Genomic DNA, 27582 nt, shown 5'->3' with positions numbered 1-27582 from the left:
CTTGCTAGGGTGATGCAGTTGTTGGTCGAGAGGTAGGGTCTGCTGGCATTGATGAGTTTGCATGTGTAGCCGGAGGAAGATGAGATGGCAGAGTGAGAGAAGAGTCAAGGTAGATCCCAAGAGTTTTGACGCTGTTGGAGACGGTAATGTTGTTGCCGTCAATGGTGAAGGTCTGGTAAAGTTTGTCAAGGTTGTTCAGTCTGGATTGGGTGCCTAGGAGCAGGAGCTCGGTCTTATCGTCGTTGAGGCATAGGCCATGTTTGGCCATCCATTCTTGAATAATGGAGTAGATGTTGTTGAGTACTGTGTTGTCGGTGGCATAGTCTCCTGTTAATGGTATGAGTATTTGAGTGTCATCTGCATAGTTAGTGTAGATGACACCCAAGTGGTCCAGTATGTCGAAGAGGGTTTTTGTAAAAACATTGTAGCGCGTGGGTGAGACACAGGAGCCTTGGGGGACGCCACATGTAACGGGGGCTGGTTCGGCAGCAGCTGTCGGGGCAAAGACCCTCATGGATCTATTGTTCAAGAAGGATTGAAACCAGGCATTAGCTTTGTCAGAGAAGTTGGCTGCTGAGGCTAGGTGTTTGCAAAGAATGTCGTGATTTAATAAATCAAAGGCAGCTGAAAGGTCGAGGAGGAGAAGGAGGGCTAGCTTGCCGTTGGCTTTGAGGTTGTCCATTTGTGTCTTGAGATATAGCAGGGCTGTCTCAGTGCCGTGTTTGAGCCGGAAGCCTGATTATCTTATCCCTAGTAGGTTGTTTTTCTCTAGGTGGCTCTGGATTTGCAAGTAGGCGGCTCGGTCGAGGATTTTTAGGAGGAAGGGTACTGTGGTGATTGGTCTGTAATTAGTAGGGGCGCTAGGGTCTAACGTGGGTTTCTTGAGTAGAGGTAACACCCAGGAGTCTTTGAGGTTGTTGGGTACTATGCTGGAAGTGAAAGACGTGTTGATGAGAGATGTGATAAAAGGGGCAAGATGTTTGGCTGCGTCTTTGATGATTGGTGCAGGGCAGATGTCACCTTGGAATTTGGAGGGTTTTAATGAATTGATTATGTCTTCAACCTCAGTGATGGTGATGGTGGAGAATTCAAATAAGTTATTTCCGTTCAGTTGTGAGTTGTGGATGGGAGCGAAGGGCTTGTCTGCGAGTGTGAGACTTTCTTTTTTTAGCTCTATTTTAGCTTGTAGCATGGCAATTTTGCCTAGGAGTGTTTCTTGTATTTTGGTGCACCAGGAAGTGTCTTTGGTACATGTGTCTGGGATGGGGGATGGGGATTCGAGGTCTCTTAGTATATTAAAGAGCTCTTTGGTATTGGATTTGGCATTGCAGATTCTTTCATTATAAATGTTTTTTTTGTTTGGATGATAGCAGATTTGTATGTATTGGAGGCTATGGAATAGGATATTTTATTATTGGCGGATGGAGACCGTTTCCATGCTGATTCCGTTTGTCTTTTGATTTTACGGAGGGTTCTTAGTTCGGGAGTGAACCAAGAGTTGAGATGGGCTCGGGGTTTGGCTTTCCTTAGTTTGAGTGGTGCTACAGTGTCTATGGCTTTGAGAATAGTTGTATTATAGAGGTCTACTAGCTCGGTGGGGTTGGTGATGGCGGGTGAATAGTCGATGATGGGTTGGAGTAGAGGGAGGAGTTTCTCTAGTGTGATGTTTTTGCTATTTCTTGTAAATGTGGGTGGGGCGTTGGGAGGGAGCAAATTATTTTGTTTGTTTTTATTGATGGTGAAAGTGATCAGATGGTGGTCGGTCCAGGCGCATGGTGTGTTGGAGAGGATAGTCGTGTTACAATTGAGGTCTGCTATCCAGTCAAGGGTGCGGCCTTTGTTGTGTGTGGGTAGAGTAATGCGGTGGGCGAAGCCTAGTTGCGATAATGGCTACACCGCCGCCTTTGGCTGTTTGTCTGTCTGTGCTGTATATGGTGTAGTCACTAGGGATGGCTAGCGCGAGGGTGGGGCCTGATGCTGCATGGAGCCAGGTCTCAGTGATGGCTATAAAGTCTAGTTCGTTGAGAGAGATGATGTCGGAAATGTCTAAGGCATGGGAGACTAGCAATCTAGTGTTGATGAGTGCGCCTTTGATAGTATCAGTGGTAACTTGGTGAGGTTTGTTTTTGGGTGTGCGGGGGGAGGATATTTTGGAGTGAGGAGTGGTCTGGTCGGGTGATGCTAAAGGATGTGTGATGTGCGTAGATAGTTTGTGTTTGGTTATCCTATTTCTGGGTCCTGAGTTGGGAGGGGTCGATGTCGTATATGTCCTGGATCTAAGGCGGCTGAGTCTCATTGTATCTGTGCAGGGGTAAGAGATTCTAGAGGGTGCGCAGGGATACTGTATGTGTCTATTTTAAGGTGAGACTTGGTGAGGATGGGCTGGAATGGGTTAGTGTTGGGTAGGAATGGCGTGGGACACGGGATGGGGTGGTGTCTTGGGCATGCTGGTCTGCTAAGGCCGTAGGGATGGGAGATGAAATGCTGCCCTGAGCAGGGTAGGTCAAGAGGAACCAGGTAGAACGGGAACATGATGAGGATGGACCAGGTTAGCATATCTATGGTTACAGAAAGCAGAGCTCTGGCTGGTGGGACACTAGAACCCTTGGCGGTATAATGTCAGGTTGCTAATGCAAGACCAGACTAGGGCTAAATATCAATGTCAAAATAAGGAATGCACGATCAGGCGAGGGCTAGATAGCAGTGTCAAAATACGAAATGCAAAGTCAGCTATGGCTAAATATCAAAGTCAAAATACGAAATGCAAGATCAGGCTATGGCTAAATAGCAATGTCAAAGTACGACATGCAAGATCTAACAAAGGTGGTGCAGTCTAAGGCAGGGTAATGCCGTTTGAAACAATGCAATACTGGCTGAGGGCAGAATCAGAACGGAGCGGTCTGGGTGGGCAATGATAGCAGCTATATACTTGATGCAAAGACAAGCAAAATACAAAGGTAATGCAGTCTAAACACAGAGTAGTGCTATCTGATGCAAAGCAATGCTAGTTTGGGGAAAAGCAGTGTTATTTAGGCTGCGTGCAAAGCCTACTATGATACATTGCAGTGAAATTTAGGCATATTGGTGCCCAGTGTGATGTTGCTTAAATATTAGACAGACCCATCTCAGCTGCTTCTGTGGGCGGTACATACGCAGGTTGGCGTCAATCAAGTCAATCAGATGTCTGGATTGGGCAATCGTGTAGATAGTGATGATTGGAGGGAGCTCGGGCACAGGATGCAGGTATACAAGGATTGCGACCTGCTTAGGGGGGGTGCTCGGTGGGGCAGCAAATGAGAAGTATACAGGTCCAGGAGCGAGCAATGTTGGACTCCCTGGTTGAAAAAAAAATGCTGGTATACGCAGGACAGTTGTGACGCAAGTAGGCTTATTGAGCAGTTGCAGGTAGCATTAGTGGTTATTAGTGGGCTTGTTTAGTATAGCATTACGCAAGGGTGAAACCTCACCAGCGTTTAAGCAGCATGTGACAACCAGACGTGGTCTGGCAGAGGTCCTCGCCCCGGCCTCGAGCGACTCGAGACAGGCTCGGGACAGGTGTTGATCCTTTTAGAGAGGATCCTTCTGGAGAGGGCCGGCGTTCGCCTGGGGTTCTGCTGGTTAGGAGTGGGGAAGGGGAGTGCATAAGAGGAGGCCCCATCATTGTCAACCTCAGAGGAAGGTGGGCCTTGTGTAGATCCCCCAATGAGACATGGGGAGGCAGGGCCTAACTTGAATACCCCCGACAGATGCATTGGAGGAGTAGGAGGGTATATCCTTCATGTGGGATAAGGGGTTTGCCACAGCAAACACCACAGACGAGGACATTGAGATGGCTCCTTTCTATTTTGAGGACATAGAAGAGGAAGTGTCATACTTCCATTGTGGAAGCAGAAAAATAATATGAGGCCGGGAAGCCCACAAAGAAACACACCAACACAGGTTACAAAGAACATACAAGTGCTTTATTTAAAAGCTACAACAGTTACCAAAGTCAATTGACAAACGGATAGCTATTCGGCTCTCAGAATAACGTAACGAACTTCAACGAAGGTTCGATGCACTAGTGAGAGAGACCGTACATTGGAATACTTGGTTTTTTTATACTCTTTATCCAGCCCCTGGCCAACCCCCTCGCGGGTTAACCATTCTAGGAGTCGGGCCTATGGGTTCCTTGCCAGGTCAATCCTATAATATATGCATTTTGATTAGTTCCGCTGATATAGTTGTACATTTACACATAGGTCAACAATAGGACAAGGTCTCAGTTCGTGACCCCGGCAAGTGGCCTGCAGGCATATTAATTATTTGTGTGTACGGAGGTCACAACGGCCAGAATCTTACTCAGAATGTCATTCGGCCTCCATTTTGATGTTCAGGGTGACTTCCACATTACAAGAGAACCTAAAAAGGCAGTTTAATCCAAGATGGTGACTTACATTACTTTCTCTAAGGTCAAGACCTTGCCGTGGAGTTTGTTCGCATATGATATTTTTAGACAACTTGGCGTAGACCAATACACATACAATTGTTGCGATAGGAGGCATAATATTCTTTCAATTCCGACAAACCCTCCTTTTGGCCTATGCCAAGTGCTAATATCATTGCTAATACTTCTGTAAATAACTCCATGCATTGTCGTCCATACATCCTGAATCATTATCTGTAATGTCTATAGCCATTAGGTCGTTCATCAGAACCTCTTGTAACACAAACTCTTTAGATGCTGTGTCCTGGGCATACATTTTGTGCCCTACTGTGCTCACCGCTTGAGCACAACATCCCCCTAGCATTGCACATATACTAGGTAAACATTGGAAACAGCAACAAAGGAATAACAGGATTCCCAAAATAACCAGGATAACAGAAAGCACCTTCCAACCCCAGGATCGTAGAGAATCCCAGAACCAGGCGCTAATATTCCAATCTCCCATAGGAACATGCACCTCAGAACTAAGGATGTGCAAGTTCTGTATTGCTTTGAAAATTGTTGGTGAGGAATCTGGTACGAAAACACAGCAAGCGGACCCCACTAATTTGCATACTCCACCACATTCTGCCAGGATGACATCTAATGCCATCCAATTTTGGAGCGCTACCAATCTTATTGCCTTTTGTTCTAGTGTCATATTGTAGAGTATATCCGTGGTCCGGTTGATGGTTCTCTCCAGTTCTCTTGCTAGCCCCCTAATGTTTTCAGAGTTTTCTATCTGTCCCCAAAATGGCACAACTGATTTCGCTATATCTCCCAATACTTGCCCATGGGTATCTCCGCTCTCGTCCCGCCGTGGGCGAGCCTTAGAAACCTCCAATGTACTAGCTACAAATACCCCAGGTAACAGGATTCCTAAATAACAGGTTCCCTGCCAATCCTTGGGCAACCAGGGAAATGCTGAACTACCACAAACGAAATAAACAGGCCCCCCTACATACAGAGGCCTGTTCTCCCCAGTCAAATTTACAATGTTCACACAACCTTCAAAATCTCCCATTGGCCGTGTGCCATTTCTTTGTACACAGAAGGGGACTGAATCGGGGCTATGATTAATAGAGTAGGAAGGGGGCACAGCGTCCTTATTGCCTATCGGAGCCATTTTAAAGGAAATTAGAGTTTGGAAAGGAAGAGATAGTTTATCAGATGGCCTTATAGAAGCAACATTAGGTCTACTTCTATTTGCAAAAAGCGAGCATCCCAGGGGAGTCAATTCACGTTTCTCAAAATCATTTAAATTAGTTCCATCAAAGTTGCCTGAGATGCTATCATTCCAACGGCCGAAGAATAGTGCTCTAAGAGAAGCATAGCAAGCAGTCGTTAAAGGTAAAGGGTGAATATACCATCCTAGCCCCTTGTTCCCATGTTGCGGTAAATGGGTGCAAATCCAGCAATTACTCTTATTAAAAATGGCATGCGTTGCATTCATTACTATCATTAAAGTGTTATTATGATACTTTCGTCTATGCTGGGAGTCTCTAGGTGACAGGGTGTGAAGGTGTACAGAGAGAGTCAAAGCAGTAGGTACAATCTCAATTGGCAGTAGAGGTTTTAGAGGGTAAATTTCTTCGAAGTACCAAAGTCCCACAGCAGTAATTACACAAATTCCAATTATTATTAACACAACACAGCAATACGTTTTCGGGGCCCAGGCACATTGTTCGTTGTCCGAGTTGGTCACCCCCTTATTTACAAGACCAATGGGGGGAGCAGCGGTGGAGGTGGCAGGCATCGTAGTTTCTCAATCGACGACCCCAATGTTCGTTGCTGGCGACACTACGGTCGCGCGACTTTTTAGTCCTTCCCAACCCTAGCCAGCAGAATCCCTTTTTTTTTCTTTTGTTCGAAAGGAACTTTCTTTTACAAGAGAAAACTTTCAATCACTTCTTCTTTCCAAATGCACGGAAAAGACCTGTGCCGTAGTTCTATTTTCTTCGTCGAAGGTCGTACCTGGTGGTACCCAGAACTGTTTGATCCGGAAACAAAGTAACGTCACTTCCTGAGGGAAGCGACGTATCAGAGGCGACGGAAGTCGCAGAACTTGAAACAATGTTTTCCGGAAGTGACTGTTTCAACAAGTGCAGAGACGAAATGGACTGTTCCCCAAGCTCCACGGGCTCAGAGAAATTCTCTGACGCACTCACAGCGCTGTTTGCTACTCCAGGATCAGAGATTGTAGCATCAGCGAGGGGTTCTGCTTCTTCTGTAACGTGTGGCGTCGGGTGAGGAAGTTTCTTGACATGCGTCGCGTGGATCCAATGCTTCTTTCCAGCCACCCGCACTGCTGTTTGGGTGACCAACAGTACCTGGTAGGGTCCCCTCCAGCGAGGAGCGAGACAGGAAGACCTTTTGTAGGCCTTCACTAGGACCCAACTTCCAGGCTGAATATCGTGTCCTGGGCCCGTAAACCGTACAGGTAAAGCTGATTGGACAAATGATAAATGAGATACAGATTTTTAGTCAACTGGTTACAGTAGTCTACAAGCAATACATCCTTGACCTCCCTTAAGGTTTCGGGCTTCGGAAGGCCCCAAATGTTAGCAGGTCTCCCATTCACTACCTCAAATGGGGAGAGCCCAGTCTTAGTTTGAGGTGTGGTACGCATGGCTAACAATACAATGGGTAAGGCATCTGGCCATTTCAGTTTGGTGTTGGCACATGTTTTTGCAAGCTTATTCTTTAGGATGCCGTTATGTCTCTCTACCAACCCAGCACTTTGAGGATGTCTAGCCGAGTGAAATCGTTTTTCAATGTGTAACGCTGTGCATATCTGTAAAATTACTGCTGCAACAAAATGGGGACCATTGTCTGACCAAATTACCCTTGGAAGCCCAAATCGTGGAAAGAATTATTTTACCATAGTCTTTGCAGTGGTCATGGCAGTAGCATCTTTAACGGGGAAAGCCTCGACCCATTTACTAAAAGCACAAATAATCACAAGAACATATTTTAGATTGTTACACCGTTCCATCTCAATAAAATCAAAGTGGATGACCTCGAAGGGAACAGAAGGGGGCCCAAAGCTTCCCCTTGGAGTTACTGTCCCCTTCCCCACATTGTGCTGTAAGCAAATCATACAATTCTGAACATGGCGCTGTGCAATCTTTGAAAATGTATCATTCACCCATACTTGTTCTAACATTTTCTTGATCTGCTGGGCACACACATGCGTAGGACCGTGTGCCATCGTAACCATTGCCAGTACATATGAATCAGGGAGCAACCATTTTCCTTCAGATGTATCCACCCAACACCCATCATCATCCAGTTTCCCCATTCCTTTGGCCCACTTTTTAGACTCTTCTAATGTGGCATCAGTTTGGATATCTCGCACAGACCCGATACCCTCATCCATTACATAGGCATCTTTTGTTTCCCTTAGAGCATACATGTCTGCGCTAAGGTCTGTAGCTGTTTGCCTGGCTATCTGGGCAGCAAAAGCGTTCCCTTTTCCCACATCATCTATGACCTTACGATGTGCTGCACATTTCATGATCGCTAACTGCCTAAGGAGTGAAAGTGCTGAGAGCAATTGCACTATCAGGGGACCATGCTGGATCTTGGTCCCATGTGAGGTTAGGAACCCTCTTTCCGACCAGAGCCTCCCGAAGTTGTGAGCCACCCCAAAGGCGTACTGGCTATCAGTATATATGTTTACTACACGCCCTTCGGAGAGTTCACAAGCTTGGGTCAACGCTATAATCTCTGCGGCCTGCGCGGAGTTATGCGGAATTCTCTTAGTTTCAACAACCGTACTCAACGTAGTAACTGCGTAAGCAGCTGTAGATGTACCATCTGGAAGTTTGAAGCAGGAGCCATCACAAAACAGCTCCCCTTCTGCATTGTCCAAAGGAGTATCTATAAGGTCTATCCTGCCCTTCGTTTCCTTTTCAGTGGTATACAGGCACTCATGTAATTCTTCGTCACCGCAAACAGTATTTTGCGGGAAAGGTAGGAGTTCAGCCGAATTAAGAACACAACACCTCTTAATTTGAATGTGAGGGGCAAACAGAATTAATTCATACCATGTCAGCCGTGCAGAGGTGAGGTGTTGCGTTTGAGTCTTATTCAATAGGACATCTACAGAGTGAGGTACCATCAAGATTAAATCATGGCCTAGGACCATTCCCTCACTCTGTTTTACAGATGCGGCAGCAGCAGCGACAGCTCGCAAACATCTTGGCAAAGCGCATGCGACAGGATCAAGGGCGGAGGAGTAGTAGCCGCACGGCCTATTCTTCCCTCCGTGTTCCTGTGTTAACACAGCCAAAGCACATCCATCACATTCATGCACAAACAACACAAAGGCCTTGTCATAATTTGGAGTACCCAGAACCGGTGCAGAGCATAACGCGGTTTTGAGAAGCTCAAATGATCGGTGATGTTCCGATTTCCATGGCAGCGGCAGAGAAATGCCCTTCTTCGTCAAAGCCAACATCGGTTTTATCACTAGTGAAAAGTTTGGGATCCACAACCTACAGTAAGAAGCAGTACCTATTAAGGCTCTGACTTCCATCTGTGTATTTGGAACAGACATGCCAGAAATGTGTTTTATTCTTTCAGGTGTCAATCTTCTCCCCTCCTTTGACAGGAGGTAGCCTAAATAGGCAACCTCCTGACAACAATATTGAAATTTCTTGAGCGAAGCTTTATGACCGTTTTCGGCCAGATGAATAAGTAACAATACAGTGCCCTCTTTACAAGCACTTTCAGAATCTGTAGCCAAAAGCAAATCATCGACATACTGAAGTAGTGTACAAGTAGGTGGCAATTCAAGGGTGTCAAGCTGCTCTTTCAAAGCTCTACTATAAATGCTTGGACTTTCAGTATACCCTTGAGGTGCCCGAGTAAATGTAAATGAACGTCCTCCCAAGGTGAACGCGAACAAATATCTACTCTCCTTGTGTATAGGAATGCTAAAGAAAGCATTCTTTAAATCCACAACACTAAAGTGCGTAGCTGTAGCAGGGATCATTGTTAGTATTGTTGTTACATCAGGCACAATTGGAAATTGTGGGGCGACAACTTTGTTAATAGCACGAAGATCAATTATAAAACGGTATGGGATTGCATTGTCGCCTTTCTTGTATACAGGCAAAATCGGGCTGTTACATAAACTACCTGCAATCTCTTCAATCACCCCTCGATGCACAAAATCAGAGACAATGCACTTCAAAGCACGCTCGCCCTCAACTGATATTTTATATTGCGAAATGCGTGGTAGTTTAACTCCATGCTTCAAAACTATTCTAACGGGCTCAATCTGTAGTACCCCGACATCATTGTCGTCAACCCCCCATAAATATTCTGGAACAACACTAAACTCAGGAGGCAATGGTCGAGTCAGAAACTGAGAGCTGGGAAGTTGCTGTGGTGAAACCGTCAGTCGTACTCCATCACAGGAACAATGAATTACTGCATTCAGTTTCTTCAACAAATTTAACCCCAGCAAATTCTCTCCACAGTTCGAAGTCAGAAGGAAGGGACAATGGTCCGTAAAGGGACCCAAAGAAACAGACACCGGCGAAGAAACCGGACAAACAATTGGTATACCAGAAAACCCTACAGAAACATTTGTTTGCCCTGACAGTGGAATTTTTGGAACCCGGGAATGATCAATGGAGCACTTCTGTGCTCCAGTGTCTATCAAAAACTGATGTTTCCTATTCCCCACTAACAATTCAACGTAGGGACCTTTCTGATTAACGGGAATAGGTGAAGGTTCCAAACCCTGCTTCGGGCAGTCCTAACGAAACAAAATGTTATCGGAAGGAAGCTCTTCAGAAAGGTAGGCAGCAGAAGGGTGATCAAATAGGTTTCTTGTATCCACACTCGGAATCTGATTTTCCCGTGAAAAAGGTTGCTGAGGATCTTGCGAAAACTGACTTCTATCAGGGCCCCCCTCTCCGGGGCGACCTCTAGGTCATCTACCCATACTCCCAAATGCATTGTTTGACCTTTGGCGAAGGACGGGGCACTGTGCTCGCCAATGACCTTCCTGGCAGCAATACGCACATTGATTAACATTCACAGAACCCAAAGGAGCGTTTCCTTTTGGGACATACTGACCTCTGGTCTGTGACGTACCTCCTCTGGGATTTCTAACAATTTGTTGTAACAATACTTTAGTCTTCAAATCTCCTTTCCTCTTCTCTATTTTCTCTTTTTCATTATTCACACGGTTCTCATAATACTGAGCCATGTGCAAAACTTCAGATTGGGATTTCGCCTGCCAAGCGCTCTCAGAGGACATAATCTGTGACTGGATGTCGGGCAACAACCCACGTAAAATATGTCCACAAACAACCTTTTCCCAGACTCTGTGCCCAAGTCCTGTCCACTGAAATCAGAGAATACCTGTTCGAATCTATTAAAGAACTCGGTGGCACCTTCAGTTTTTCCTTGAACACAGGCCGTAAGCTTGTCCCAAATAATTCTTTTCTCAGGAATTATGGTTTTCAATTTTGCGACAATTCTATCAGGCAAAGTAAGTATTACCTGAGGTGGTTTCTCACCAGCTGCTCTTTCCCCATCAAACCTAGTCATGTTAGCCCATGTATCTCCTAATCCTGGCACATCGTCTATTGTTCGAACCTGCTTCCATAAATCTACGGGCAGGAGTACAGGGAATAGCAAGTCAATGGGCCTCATTCCGAGCATGGCGGTAAGGGATAGCGGCCACCGCTAACGAGAGCGGTGGCGGTAATCCCTTACCGCCATACTCCGAGTTCCCTTTGCGCCATGGTGGTTTTAACACCTGCTTTTAGCAGGTGTTAAAAACCATGGCGCTAAGGGACCTTGATGTAAATTACGCCACCGTAATTTACGGTGGCGTAATTGACGCCTTCCCCACTCCCATTATGCCCTATGGGGCAAGAATGGGAATGGGGAAGGGTAAATGGGGATTGGGGAATTACCGCCCCGCCAACCTTGGAATGGGGCGGTAATTCCGCCAACCACCAAGGCGCTGCCGGTCCGGGTACGGCGTCAACCAAGGCGTTAATAGCGCCATTGGTTAGCGCCGTACTCGGAATGAGGCCCAATGTCACTTAAGGTGAACACAGAGGACTGCAAAACGGACTCTATCTCTTTGTAGAATCCTGTCGGGTTTTTCCTAATATCGGGAATTGATTGTCTAATAGTGTTCACTTCCTGTCGCGAAAACGGGACGTGAACAAATTGCGATACATAATGTGCAGGGATGTCCACAGCGGGTGCACCAGTCCCAACGTTAGCGGGAATCTCAACCTTAGGGACAAATGTCGGAGGAACCTCTCTCATAGGCAACTGAGATGTAGGTAACTCTGACCGCTTACTAAGCAACAGAGCCAGGTCGAGCCCTAAGGCAGCTGAAGAAGCGTCGGGCGAAAAAGCCCTTTTACAAATACCCAATAACTCTATAGGACAACTAACCTTTTTCCTTACACATTCTTCCTGCAGGTACTGTACCATTACCTGAATCACCTTCCTCTGCATTTCTACTGTATACTGACTATACGTGTCATATACTTCATCTGGCGGTATCGATGAATCCGAGATCCATCGAATCGCATCTTTGGTACAAATTCGTACTTCCTTAGGTACCGATCTACGACACGGAAGGAACCGTTTCTGCACATACATACTGTCGTCTTCATCATCCTCATCTCGTGATTTCTCAAAGTCCCTCCTATACTCAAACAATCTCTCAACATGACCATGTACTTTCTCCTCTGTGTCCCTCGAAAGTGCTCAAGCATTTAGATCCCTAACCCCTTGTGGGAGATCCGAATTTTGTAATCTACCCCACATCACACATAAATGAGTCCCTAAACCTTCGATAAAAACATTTTTTTCTGGAAAATTGTCCATATGTCCAATGTGGAAAAAACGTTAACTTGGTCACCTTTCTCCATACAGTGCTTAGCCCATGCAAATAATTCCCGTTTCTTGTCTGCAGAAACAGTATTACGAGTGACAATCTTTGGCCCCGCACCCTGATCAACTTCAGTTAATACAGAACCACTCGGGAGCGGAGGTGTGGGAAAATTCAATGAGGATGCAACTATTGGTGCAAGAGGAAGGGGTGGCGGGATAGGTGGAGGAACAACAACCAGAGGAATAGGAACAATGGGTTGCACAGGGGGAACAGGAATAACAGCAGGAATGGGCAGAGCCCTTTAGGTTTCTTATGCTTATTCTTATGCTCTAATTTCTTCAGAAACATGGAAATCTTTAGAGGGATACATTTTCTGGATACCTAGTGAGAAAGCCCTATCCATATTTCTAACTGACTCCGAATGTTTTTCTTTATCATATAACAACGCCTTTTCGGCATTAGTTTTATGACGGCGTGCATGTTTATCCCTACTTTTAAGCTGCTGCAACGCTTCTTTTTTCCAATTCTGCAAAACATCAAATGCTGCAGGTCTGGCTTTCTTTTTTAGCAAGACCGATTCTAGGTATTCAATACGGGGGATCTCGAAACTACCATTGATTGGCCACTGAAATTCTGAGGCATGTCTGGTTTGTCTGTGCCAAATATCATTAAATACTATACTTCCAATGCCATACTTACAGTACATAGTACATGCCGGCGACCCCTCCTGTGGTGCCGGGCAGCTAAATTCCAAAGATTGTCGATCGCTGCGGAACAGAGCCCTAAAGCAGCTAGACAATTTCCCAGGCATTTCACAAAAAATTGGTGTTACCTGGTCAATAATTGTGTCTGCAGATACAATACGCCAAATTCAAATTGTCAGGGTTAAATTAAGAGCCGGGTCACGACTGCACCTGACCAAACCTAAGGAGGACCGTACGGTTTACCAAAGAATTTACCTAACAAATTTTACCTTGTGTTTGGTGGTTTCGACAAATCTGCTCGCCTCAAAAATAGACCCTCGTCAAGATGCCGTGTCAGACCACACGACTATCGTCCAAGGATCGGATCGTGCAGCGCTGCCGAGGTATCGCGTCTCGTTCGGTCGGACCCGCAGTATCACACCGTCCGAGCCCGGTTCGATAGTCTGCGTCAACCTTCAATGATCCGGCATCAATCTTGAGGGTCCCTGTTCGGGCGCCAACTGTGGAAGCAGAAAAATAATATGAGGCCGGGAAGCCCACAAAGAAACACACCAACACAGGTTACAAAGAACATACAAGTGCTTTATTTAAAAGCTACAACAGTTACCAAAGTCAATTGACAAACGGATAGCTATTCGGCTCTCAGAGTAACGTAACGAACTTCAACGAAGGTTCGATGCATTAGTGAGAGAGACCGTACATTGGAATACTTGGGCTTTTTATACTCGTTATCCAGCCCTTGGCCAACCCCCTCGCGGGTTAACCATTCTAGGAGTCGGGCCTATGGGTTCCTTGCCAGGTCAATCCTATAATATATGCATTTTTATTAGTTCCGCTGATATAGTTGTACATTTACACATAGGTCAACAATAGGACAAGGTCTCAGTTCGCGACCCCGGCAAGTGGCCTGCAGGCATATTAATTATTCGTGTGTACGGAGGTCACAACGGCCAGAATCTTACTCAGAATGTCATTCGGCCTCCATTTTGATGTTCAGGGTGACTTCCACATTACAAGAGAACCTAAAATGGCGGTTTAATCCAAGATGGCGACTTACATTACTTTCTCTAAGGTCAAGACCTTGCCGTGGAGTTTGTTTGCATATGATGTTTTTAGACAACTTGGCGTAGGCCAATACACATACAATTGTTGCGATAGGAGGCATAATATTGTTTCAATTCCGACACCATAAGCATGAGTGTGCTGCTGTGGGTGAGAGTGGGAACTGTCAGGAGGCTGCTCAGTGTGAGGACCAGCTTGCAGAGGTGTTGCAGGAGGAGCTGAACCTACCTTAATTGGAGGAGGTGGGGCAACCACAGTAAGAAGTGGTGTTGGAGGAGACTCTTCCTGGTCTGAATTAGGAAGTAAGCCATGAGGAGCCAGAGGGTCAGCATGTGTCTCCCCCTCTATACCTTCTAGACTGCATAATGCAACCTGGAGGGGCTACTGTTATTATTGTGAGCAGCCAGTTAGATGTGGGGAGCTTCAATGCATAGTGGTGCTGAGCAACTTGAGATGCAATATGGAGAGCCACCATCTTTCCTACCTGCATGGTATTGCGCAGGCATGAAAGAATGGGTCAGTAATGCAGATGGATTGGCCTCACAGGGGATCTCCCCAGAGGTGAGAGTGGCAGCAGTCTGTCGGGGTGGGGATGGGGGGTGCTAGAGCACTTTATAAAACACTCACTGAGAGAGATTGAGATCTTTTGTGGACGTCTGAACCCTATGAAAGAGACCAAGAACCTTAGTGTGGGGCTGCACACTGTGAAAACCGAAAAATATTTAGGGGTGTTAAAGAGCATAAGAAACCTAAAGGGCTGCTGCCTTCAATAAACAAATTCCAGGGGACCTTAAGGAGAAACAGACTCGTTGAAAAGGCCCAAGAAGCTTAGTAGGTGGCTGCACACTGTGAAAAGAAAGAAGAACCTTAGTGGGTGACTATGCTCTGTAAAAAACCTGAGAAACGTAAAGGGTGGCTGCATCCTGTAAAATAAACAGTACTTTTGTGGGTGACTGCACCCTTTGAAAAATCCACCCAGTGGAAGAACATGAATATTAGTGTGATCAGGATTTGTAAACATTATTTGCACAATAGTCAAACCACAAGCACCACAAAACAACACGGCCCACTTTTGAGTAACTGAAATGGGTCACATATCATCAGGGCTCAAGTCGAGGGTACACACGGGGGGACGGAGTCCACCCACTTTTTTCAGAGGGTGGGCTCAGTCACCTCCAGCTAAAATGATAAACAGTAAATGTCCTCTTTGAATGTATGCATTAAAGACGACCACGGGGATCGAACCACAGTGGTCATGTTTGAAGGCCGGACACTTCACCACTGCATTAAATAACCTGATGACAAATAACAAACAACTAAAGGTAAAATGTTTAATTTGGTACTGCAATTCCCAGGGGAAACACTTGTATTGGTTCTTGGGGTTTAAAACATGCACATCTTTTGACGTTTTCAAAAACACCATTAGAAGAAAAAGTCCTCTCTGGGTTTTGTGTGTGTTGTTTTTATGAAAGGCAAATGGCATTTGTCCTGTCCAATTTGGGTGGTTATGCAAAGCAAATGTAATGTAATGTGCATATTTCACCTTGATATGTAATTTCTGGTGATGTCACATCCCATTGCATTTGTTGGCGTGTCCCACCACTTTAATCTTTAGGACTTGACCCCTGCATATCATCATCATTGTCTTAGCTGGCTTGTCATCTTTGGGTAGATGTTTTTCTATAGTTTTTCACAATGAAAATGCTCATCTATTTTTATCAATTTCACTTCAGATTTTCAACACTATGATTATAGAAAGTCATAATTCTCGTAAAGACACGGAGACGAAGGATTATGCTTTCAATTAACTTTACTTCTTGAGCAGCATAAAACCAAGCAATAATATATACAAAACAAAGAATAGCAAACTACAACTCCCATAAAGTTTGAGTCTTTGGTAGTTCAAATTTTATTGGTCTTTCATTAAACACGTGATCTCCCAGACCAATCATCTCACTTCAAGTCCCATAAAAACACTGCCACCATCTTGACATTATCCTCTTTCTTTGCTGCTAGGGCAGCGAGTTAAGTACATTCGGGGAGCAGGCAAGCGCTGTGAGCACAGGGTTGTGTCAGAGCGTATTAGCAGAATATGCAAGACTTCTCCTGTGGTTACAGGCAATAGCCAGGGCGGCTCTAAAAACTCTCTCAGGCAGTACACTTGTGGAAGGCAGCTTTGCGATTCAGCAGCAACTAGTACAAGTGCCGCTGGTCAGATGGACCATTTGTGGTATTAATAGTATAAGGGGTCAGCCCATCCCCTCCAATGGGTGACTAGCCCGATAGACAGGCACCAAGCATCTGTGTGGCTGATTGTCCACCCTCTGTTCCTGATGATTCATATGTTTTCAAGTCACTGAGGAGTGTTTCCCACAGATACTCCCCTATAGGCTGCACCCACACTGCCCAGAAAGCTTTTTACAGATGTCAGAGATATTCTGCTTGTTGATGCTGACATCTTGTGTGTACTTGACATATCTGGTGTAGGTGGCAACATTTGGACTTGTTGGTGTTCTTCCTGCTGCCAGTGTTCTTTCTCCATTTGATATAACATGAGTCCTTGCACATTTGCATTTCCATTTGAATGCCTCCAACAGACATGGATTACAACACTGATGCACCATTACAACACTGATACACCAGTCCGTGACACCAAGGCCCTCATTAGGACCTTGGCGGAGGACCATGGCGCTATTAGCACCATGGTCCATGGCGCTAAGCTGCCAACTCCGCCATGGTGGTTGGCGGACTTACCGCCCCATTCCGACCTTGGCGGGGCGGTAAGTCCCCAATCCCCATTTACCCTTCCCCATTCCCATTTTTGCCCCATAGGGCATAATGGGAGTGGGGAAGGCGTTCATTACGCCACCGTAAATTACGGTGGCGTAATTAACAACAAGGTCCCTTAGCGCCATGGATTTTAACGCCTGCTAAAAGCTAAGGGAACTCGTACTCAGGCGGTAAGGGTCGGCTAATGAGGCCCCAAGTCAGGATTGACACAATGATACACACCTCAGCAACTACAACTACACCATTGAGTAGCTCTCTGCTTCAAAATAACTTCAGATGTCTTCGAAGAATGAGCACAGCTTGCAAAACCCACTTCACAAGTTTTGCTTGATTACTGCAATGTGCTGTATGCTTCATAGTCGTTCCATCAGGCGCAATGTGCCCATGCTTAAACAGGATGCCGATGAGAACAATCCTGATGATGGCGAAGGTCAGCATGGCGCAAAAGGACACAATGGGGACAATGTAGGCGGGGTCAAGCAAATAGGACACATAGGGCCTCATTACACGGATGGCGGTAAGGATTTACCAGTACCGGTATTTTACCGGTACCGGTAAATCCTTACCGCCTTACTACGAGGTCCCTTTGCGGGTTGGGGAATTTAACGCCTGCTTTTTGCAGGCGTTAAAAACCAACCCGCAAAGGGACCCGGGGAGCTAATTACTGTACCGCAATTTGCGGTACCGTAATTAGCGCCTTCCCCATTCCCATTATGCAAAAATGGGAATGGGGAAGGGCAATGGTGGAAGGGGGAATTACCGCCCCGCCAACCTTGGAATGGGGCGGTAATTCCCCTTTCCGCCAAGGCGGTGCCGGTATTTTACCGGCATGAACCATGGCGCTTGTAGCGCCATGGTTCTCCGCCATCCGTGTAATGTGGCCCATACTCTATATTTTTTAAATAAGAGGTGGAAAGGGGTACTTCCATGAAAACACCATCTTAAACTACCACCTATCAAACCCATTAACCAAAAAGAGTAGTACATTTGTAATATTTGTCGATTAAAAACATACTCGGGAGGATTGGGGGGCATTTGGATCCCAAACAACATGGCTGCATCCTAGTGCAGCTACCAGCTCATGAATCCCACAGCGCATAGAAAGAGAGTTATTTGGGGTCAACTATAGGTGTAATCTGCAGCCCGCAACACCCGATAACTAGAGGAACAATCGAGGCGACATTGACTCATTAAGGCCTGAGGACGTTTCTCCGGGTGATGGAGTGTGATGGCGAGCTGGCGCCTGGAACGGGAAATGCTCTGAAGCCGCCCGGCATTAGAAAATGGCCTTGACTGATTGGCTCCCCCCCCCCCCCCCCCCCCAGGAACCCCGCAGTCACAGCAATCGGTGGGAGTATGGGTGCATACACTGTAGAATCATGGCCAGGGCCTCATTAGCAGGCACAGGCATGGCAGTATCACCAACAGGTGGGAGCATGGGTGCATACAGTGCAGATCATGGGAAATAGCAGGCACAGGGATGGCAGTCACAGCAATCGGTGGGAGTACGGGTGCATACAGTGCAGAATCATGGGAAATAGCAGGCACAGGCATGGCAGTCACAGCAATCGGTGGGAGCACGGGACAAACGGTCATGGGCCAGAGCCTCATGGGTATTAGTGGGCACAGTCAGTGGGTGTAAGTGGCAAAGATGGGTGGAATGCATTTACATGCAACGGTCGTGCAAGCCCCGAAACAGCGCTCAGCGATAGTAACTTTGGTGAGTGCGGTATGGCAAGGGGCACATTAGCCTGCGCTTTTGTAAACAGTTCGGTGATCAGAGAAGGCACAGAGTAAGGGTGCCTTGTATTGTTGATATTAATTCGAGTATATTTACCTCCTTTGATTCCTTCTCCCCATCACCTCCTGCATTCTCCAGTCCTCCACTCCAGTCCTTGTATTACTCACCGAACCCCTAGAGTCATCTGCCACAACCTGCTACAACAAACCACACAGGCTGAATGTGTGGCAGCCTCTTTACAATGTTCTGGACCCTTCCCCTTTGCTGAACTGTGCTTCTCGCAGTCCTAGCTGGTCTTAGCTCGCTCAAAAGGGGCCAGTTCAAACCTATATCAGTCCCGGTCACAATCTTGGATTTTTTTTATGTTTACTTATTGAAAACATAAAATGTATTACAGAAGTCTTGAACGTAAACACTTAAAAGTGATTGTGGAAGAAAGAAGAAAAACAACGTGTGGCCTCAGGTGGTGTCCGTCCCAGTGCTGGGTAGAGAAAGGGCTGGCCTACAATGCCCTGTGCAGGGGAGCCCACTTTTTGGACTGGTGTGAAAGGACAGCAGACCCCACATAAGCCCAGGGATCCAGCCAATTGCTCTGCAGACCCCTGTGGATCTGCAGAATTTCCATGCATCTCGGGGAAGAGGTTTGCTCACCCAGAAGACAACACAGGGCTCAGGAAAATGTTGCTAAGAGTTCATAGTCTTGACCAACCCCTTGGGTCCTGCTCCATCAGAGGGGATCTGGGGGTACACGGTAAATGCCCCCTGTCAAATGAGGAGGACCAAGGGATGATGACCACGGGGTCGTCTCCATACTGCCCTGACCCATCATCCACTGGCTCAGGCAGGGCCCTCACCCCGGGTAACCTCTTTGATGGTGCCCAGAATCAGGTAGTGGACTTTGTCACAGCATGTGAAAAGAATCAGTCATGCAAGATTAAATGAATGATTGTGCGTTATAATAATATTGTTTCAGAATAGGGATCCCACACTCTCGTGTTAATAGGTTTAAACGGTTGGAAGAACTGTGTATATTTCTTTTCAATAACAACCTACCTCAACTATCTTTTTAAAAATTATATCTGTAAAGGCACTAAATCGTTTAACATGTTTTAAATAACATTTTATGGTGAGTGTCCTTTCATCCCAAAAGTGTCCGATTGCCCCATATGATTCTTTCTGTGACAATTATGAAAAACTTTTCTTAGGTTGTGAGATGTTATTGACCGTCTAGCGGGGGCAGCCCAGTTGATGTTGTGTACCCCGACTTTCGTATACAACCTTGGCTAAGACCTGTTTGTTGATAAATGGTATGCACCGTGGCACATATTTTCATACCGTGTATAGTGTACAATACAAGTCATTGATATTGCACGTGTGTCTGCCATCAATGAGTGTCTGTATTGCTTTCATGAAGTAAATAGGGTTCATATACATTTTTAAAAGAAATTGTTGATACTCTCCCTGATTATGAACGTTCATTTCATCATGCATTCTGATTTGCGGCACGAACGGAAAGGGGCGTGATGCCCACTATGACTTGAAAGGGGAGTGTGCTTTTTTTATTGCATGGCATATATAGATCCCCTTTTATTTCAATCCATGCATTTTTAGTAATTTAGATTGCGATGTGCCCCCGTTTCCAATGACTTGCCCTTGACGCACTCCGAAAAACGGGCCTATGGTAACTGACACATCTTTTAGTAAAGATTCACACCCATGGTGACAGCGGGACAGGTTTTTGGAGCTGACGAACCAGGTCTTGCACAGTCAGGAGCTGTGGACCTTATGACAGATGACAGGTTTAATCAGGCACACCTAGCCAATCAAGGCCCCATAGCGTGATTGGTTAGATGAGCATGTTTTCCCACCTCTTTAAGGCTGAGCTCACTTCCTGTACCTTTGTGGGATTTGCTGGCTTCTGAGGGAAGGGGTTGCACAGGGCAGACTCACACTTGGAGGGTATTTGGCAGGATTTTGGAGCTTTACAAACGTGTCTGAGAAGTCTGGAAGGGTTTTGTCTGTTTATTGTTGGTTGTTAGCATAATCTCTCGATTTTCAGTGTGTTTTATAAGCCATAGTTTGTGCTCCTCTATCTCACTATTTGTTCAGTATGGGATAGTGTACTATGTTAGTAGCCCCATAAAAAAAGAACACATATTTTCCTCTTGTGCCTTCCACCTTTTGTGACCGCTTCTAAAAAAAAATTCTAAACTGCCTGATATCTATCTGTACCCCCCCCAATGCAATAATAATACACGTTCCTCTCTGTATGTTTGCCATATACTGTTTTGTATGGTATTGTAGCACTGGTATTGCATTAGTATTGAGTAGTATTTCAGTTTTAGTTGTAGTTTTTCGGGGTAGGAATGATTCTTCCCACTTTGAGTTGGGCTCTGCTTCTGTTTGATTCTCTCTGGGATGTACACTTTTGGGTTCACAGGTTGAGCACACAAGCACAGTTCTCAGAGTTTCCATTTGTGGCAGTTTTCATGGCACTCCGCTGGTAGGGTAAGGATAAGAAGACTGTGAGAGGAAGAGGAGCTACAATTATCCTCACAGGAAGAGTTATGAATGGCGAGGAGAGAACATTGTGGTCTTTGTGGGCACCAGTTTGCTGCTCTAGACCACAGAGTAACCACCCTAAACAGCCCACATTCTCTTTGGTGTGGGACTAATTTGCTTTGCTAACAGAGTGGACTGCCAGGTGGCGGGAGCCTGAGGTCATCTGCATGGTGGAGAGCTTTGGGAAGAGGGTTAGAGGCAGAAGTCGAGGTGCAAGGGTTGCACAATAGGGACGACGGCTATGACCAAACGCTTGCATTCGTGGTAAAGGAAGGCATACCATTTAAATGGGTCACATTTAGCCAAATGACCATCAACAGACTTGTTGAAAGTGGATAGTGCCACCCTCTGCCTCATGGAGAGGGGAGAAACTGCTGGTCTTTGTCGGCACCAGTGTGCTGCCCTAGACCACAGAGGCTCCCTGACTCTGAGTCAGTGGGGAAGGTTGAGGCATTGTGGGAGACCTCAGGATTAGGAGAGGAGGCAGGGCCACCAGATGAGTCCTCAGATGTGACAACAAGCACAGCAGCATTGGGCACAGGACCTCATGTGGTACACCCTCACAGGGGCATGGGAAGCCGGGATCATGTGGACACCACACAGAGACGTTGGAAGAGCATAAGAGCATGCTGATTAATATGGTTTAAATGTTACAGGATACCATTGTCAGAATTGCAGAGGTTGGACTGGTAGAATGACTGATAATGGTGTTCAAATATGTCATATCTCCTGATATGATATCTTACCAGCTGTTGCCTAAGTCATCAAAGTAAACTATGTCACTTTTCCCGCTCTCCTTTCTCATTTACTACACTTGTATCCTGCTAGATCCATCTCCTTCTATATGTCTTCTGGCCTCACTCATGCAGTATAAGAGGGCGAGGCACGAGCTTGCTGCTAGTTGCTGAACAGTCTGCTTCAGGTTTTTCGCAGTCCTTTTTAGATCGGTCAAGGTCTTCCCAGAGACCCCTCAATACCATGTGCTACTCTACTTAGGAATGATGTACGCCCTCATGGTTATAGTGTGCTGTGGAGTGGGATATGCCCCAGAAATTCATGTTCTTTTCAGAGAATGAAATATTCCCTCAAGGGATGTTTGGAGGGAAAATCAGTGAAGAGCTCTCTCTGGACTCTCTGGGACAGAAGGGCCTTGGGAGGAGAAACCTGAGCAGCCAAAGGGGAATGGTCAAGGAGTGTTCTCGAGGGAACGAGTCGTTAAGTCTCCACATAGATGTATCAAAACAAATCAAGTCATTTCTCCAAGATGTGTCATGCACCATTGAGAAGGAAGTTTAATCACAGTTGGAAGGGTAACTGCAGGTCCATGAATGCAGAGCAATTGTGAAGGCAGTGGGTTGAGCTAGAGAGAGCAAGCAGATGATCCAGTTGTTGAAATCCAAACGTCAAATGAGCAGAGGCTCGGAGATTGCTGTGGCCTCATTAGAATTGCTTGCAAATTTTGAGGTAGGAAAATTAACCCTTGTTGAGAATCGGCCTGCGAAATATCTATGTATGCTTAAATCCCTGAAAAGGATAGCATTTGCTTGCGGGGGCAGGTGAAATTCCTGTAACATTAGTAAGTGTATGACTTGTCTCATTGCATATGATTTTACTGTCTTCTGTTTTCCTATCTAAATCTGGGGTTCGACTGAGCAGACTATGGAAATTACTGTTGCAGCCATGGAGAAAACATGTACTCTCTGAAATGCCCAAGAAATGCACATGCAATGCTATTGCTGTACACAAGTGAGAAGGCATTGCATGCTGCCACTGTCCATACATGAAGCATGCGCGCTGATTACGCTGTCTCCCTTCTCTGCTTTCCGCAGGTTACGTGTCAGATCCGATGAGCTCCATGCGCTTCCACGCCTGCAGCAACAGTGCCAGCTTTGAAGACAGCAGCTGACAGCCTGGCCTGACAACTTGATGTGATGCTTCCTATAAATTGGCTGCATTTCCATCTGTCCTGACAGCTCCTGGTGCTAACGTTATGAAGCAAAATAAAACTGGAGATTGGCTGGCTCAGACTATTGCGATTCTTACTGTATATTGTACTTTGTAGCCAAGTGTTCCAAATGCTATTTACCATAACAAACTGTTCCTTTTTTAAATGTCTCAGCCCATGGCGTCTATTCTTTAATAACAAATGGCCAGAAGAGGAGACCATAAAGCGAATTGATGGGATTTCATGATGACTGCGCTGTCACGTTTGTGACAACAAAGTCATGTGTGAAGCTTCGTTCGAAATGTCACTCTGCTGCTTCCCCTGAAGCCAGTGCCTCCTGGGGTACAGTAATGACTTTGACAGTATTCAGGGCTCCATTGAAGTGGCGCATTGGAATTCCAAAATGGAGGGCTGAAAGGCTTGGCTGTCCCCCCACATAATGATGACAAAGCTCCTGGCAGTCCGGCCTCCAAGGATGTATGGGGAATTCTGGCAGGTGTCTCTGCGGTTGAAATGTGAATTCATAAGGAGCGTGGAAGTCTGCATGGGGCGCGTGACTCCTATTGCAATGTCTCAGCATGTGGGAAATTCAGCTGCGTAGCTAACTGTGGAAAACATCTTCTTTTAAAAACCGTTCTAGTCACCACCTATCAAAAGCTTAAGTCCATAAAGATCGGAAATATCAAAGTTAAGTTTGTTACGAACACTCCAAAACAACAACAAAGTCAATCTACAAACATTGGGAATTCCAACTGTGACATTACCACAAACTCCCACTGTCCCTTAAATATTTCCCAAATTCATACTAAGTACCTCACACTGCTGCGCGTCTCCACAGCACTCATCCCCACACTACTGCGCACCTTCACAGCACTCACATCACACTACTATGCGCCTTCACAGCACTCACCCCACATTACTGAGCGCCTTCACAGCACTCACCCTAGAGCTAAGTACCTCACACTACTGCGTGCCTTCACAGCACTCACCTCACACTACTGCGCGACCTTCACAGCACTCACCCTAGATAAGTACCTCACACTACTGCGTGCCTTCACAGCACTCACCTCACACTACTGCGCGACCTTCACAGCACTCACCCTAGATAAGTACCTCACACTAAGTACCTCACACTACTGCGTGACACCACAGCACTCACCCCATAGTTCTGGTGGAAGCTACCCAGGGCGAATGTTATAATGTAGTGCTTTAGTGTCTGCTAAAACTAGCAATTCTGCTGTCTGAGGGCTTTCTTTTTTAGATCCTTGACTCGTTTTAAAATAGAAAACATTTTCCCACTGATTTTCCCTTTTATCCCTTTGCCACTTCGCGCACGCGCGCGTGTGTGTAATTTATTTCCACTGAATGTAGGTAGTGTTCAGAGTTGTTGTGTGTGAGATCCGAGTGTATTGCCTGTCCTCATTTCTGGAAACATCTCTAAATTAGATGATCTGAGATGTTCAACAAATATGGAATAAGACTTTTCATGTGGCCAGCTTTCATGGTCGAGTTCCAAGGTTACAGAGGAAAACATTCTCTCATGTTCCCAGGTATGGCCCAGAAAGCCATGTTCTTTTCAGAGAATGAAATAGTGGCATGAAACCTTAACAATGTTGTTGCAAGTGCCATACTATTATAATGTATATAGTGTGCGTAAAATAATATATACACGTGTGTAAAATAATATATACACGTGTGTACACACGTATGCGCCCACAGGCGACATGCACACACACAGGCCCAGTTCGGACAGACACAGCACAAGGGAAATACATGTTTTGCTTTGTACAATGAAATTACACATACACCACCTAAACAGGAATAGCGAACATTGCGTGCCTAACTAACTATGTTGCACATTGGCACATCGTACACCACTTCTTTACTCTGCCATGTTACGCTGTGATGCTATGATGTCTTTTTTTTATTCCGCATCCTGTCCAATCAATCTGTGCCTGTGTAGTAACTCCACAGTGCAACGCCTGCTACTGTTGAAGAGAAGGCATTTCCAAACACAACCTTGTTTTCCTAATCGGAACTGACATGCATTGATGAACATGTTTGTTTATGCTTCACGAAACGCAGAAGGCAGATCTGGCTGCAAACGTGCTTTGTGGATTTCATTTGTATTATTAAACGTACGGGCCTGACTGAAGCCAAGATGGCAGACACATTTGGATGGGCCCGCACTCCACATTCTGCTCGATTCCATAAACCGGGCACACTTGCCAGGCAGCTCGAAGTGAACACGACTGTTCCGCCTGCCTCCGGGACACCGAAGCGGGCTGTGCACCAAGGACTGCCACAATGACTAGTGTGATGCTCACATGTAGGGAGACCACTGAGGGTGGACCACAGCTGCCTCCTGTGGAGTGGGTGAGTGAAGCTGAGCGAGTGAGGCCACTGCTGCTCCTTACTGATTTCTGTTTACAATACCTTACCATGCTCATTCATAATAGAGATGACACCCAGAACCATGGGCGGATATTGGTATTGACTCGCTGAGCATCCTGGGACAGGTACAGGTGTTTGCATGTTATGGCATAGGAGTGATTGTGTTAGCATGAAATGTTGATAATGCTATTAAAATTCGGCATTTTCGCCATTCCCGACCAAAGAGCGTTACCCTATAAAACATGAATAATTTCTCGGAGATTGAGAAAAACAGTAACTCTTCTGTCTTTACTTTAAAGATTTATACTAAAAGTACAAAAGAAATCACTACAATAAAGAATCAACAAATTCAATTAAAATGCTAGGGTTACTAGGACTGGAGTCATGATTGACGCCTTGGGTATTGGTGTGATTGCATTGATATCGCTTTAGTACTCGGAGCGAAAACGTTCATACTTCTGAGAATAATGCAGCTCTGTTAGATATACACATGCATGCAATGGTGTAAATGGGGTCATGCCTTCAGTCAAGATCCAATCGGGGGTCTAGTCTATGCACACAGTGGTGTAAATGGGGTCATGCCTTCAGTCAAGATCCAATCGGGGGTCTAGTCTATGCACACAGTGGTGTAAATGGGGTCATGCCTTCAGTCAAGATCCAATCGGGGGTCTAGTCTATGCACACAGTGGTGTAAATGGGGTCATGCCTTCAGTCAAGATCCAATCGGGGGTCTAGTCTATGCACACAGTGGTGTAAATGGGGTCATGCCTTCAGTCAAGATCCAATCGGGGGTCTAGTCTATGCACACAGTGGTGTAAATGGGGTCATGCCTTCAGTCAAGATCCAATCGGGGGTCTAGTCTATGCACACAGTGGTGTAAATGGGGTCATGCCTTCACCCAAGATCCAATCGGGGGTCTAGTCTATGCACACAGTGGTGTAAATGGAGTCATGCCTTCAGTCAAGATCCAATCGGGGGTCTAGTCTATGCACACAGTGGTGTAAATGGGGTCATGCCTTCAGTCAAGATCCAATCGGGGGTCTAGTCTATGCACACAGTGGTGTAAATGGAGTCATGCCTTCAGTCAAGATCCAATCGGGGGTCTAGTCTATGCACACAGTGGTGTAAATGGGGTCATGCCTTCAGTAAAGATCCAATCGGGGGTCTAGTCTATGCACACAGTGGTGTAAATGGAGTCATGCCTTCAGTCAAGATCCAATCGGGGGTCTAGTATATGCACACAGTGGTGTAAATGGGGTCATGCCTTCACCCAAGATCCAATCGGGGGTCTCGTCTAACTTAAGGCAACCCTCATCAATGCTTCGCAAGTCATGGGTCCGCATATTCAGTGTAAGATCAGGCTTAGCACACAATGTGCACTACAGCATGATGTTTCAAAGGCTCTCTCCAATTCATGGCTGAGAGTCATATTCTCTGTCATTTCTAAACTCATACTGATGCAAATGGAACCGACATGAGCGGGTTTCGAAAGTCGTAAGTAGGAAAAGACCAAAAAAGCACTCACATGCCATTTACAAAATGTATATTTCACTGTAACAGTATAAGTGACATGCTTCAGCTTCTGGTCCTGGAGCAGATAGAACTCACAGAGACCTAGCATTACATCAGCTCTGGGCACTATTAGATCATTAATAGGCAGGTGTGGGCTTACTTATCGAAGCATGGCATGCACATGATTGTAGGCAAGAGATATCAATTCACTAAACTGTCAGGCATAGGAGAAGTGACAGCACACACCCCCTGACCCTGCTCCCCGATGATATCACAGAAAGTGAAGTGATCACTAATATTATCACAGGAATTAATATTGCTGCAGTAAAGTTGGCACCTACTATATGTGGACTTGGGTGTCATTTGAATGTCAACATATCCTTTTATGATGCATCCTTTCTAAATTGTTCATTAAAAACATTACATTTCTAATGTCTTGAGCTCTATGTACATTCGGTTTTGATGGGTGCCTTTTGGATGGACAAACCTTTAAATCATCCAAGTGTAATTGTTGTGTGACTATCT

General features: G+C 45.8%; 1 protein-coding gene across 2 annotated transcripts in view; it reads left to right on the top strand.

Annotated features, from left to right (window-relative positions):
* TNNI3K (TNNI3 interacting kinase) overlaps nt 1-23234 on the top strand; it is a 3214557-nt gene extending 3191323 nt beyond the window's left edge. For both annotated transcript variants that reach the window (XM_069641910.1, XM_069641909.1), the window contains one exon: nt 23036-23234. In XM_069641910.1, the coding sequence (XP_069498011.1) occupies nt 23036-23112 (77 nt within the window). In that variant the 3' untranslated portion in view covers nt 23113-23234. The remainder of the gene's footprint in view (nt 1-23035) is intronic.
* The last annotated feature ends 4348 nt before the right edge of the window (nt 23235-27582 follow it).

This window comes from Ambystoma mexicanum, chromosome 1q, assembly GCF_040938575.1.
Source record: "Ambystoma mexicanum isolate Mex_15411 chromosome 1q, UKY_AmexF1_1, whole genome shotgun sequence".
Taxonomy (NCBI): Eukaryota; Metazoa; Chordata; class Amphibia; order Caudata; family Ambystomatidae; genus Ambystoma; species Ambystoma mexicanum.
Note: the sequence above shows the minus strand (reverse complement) of the source record. Positions and strands in the feature narration are given on the sequence as shown.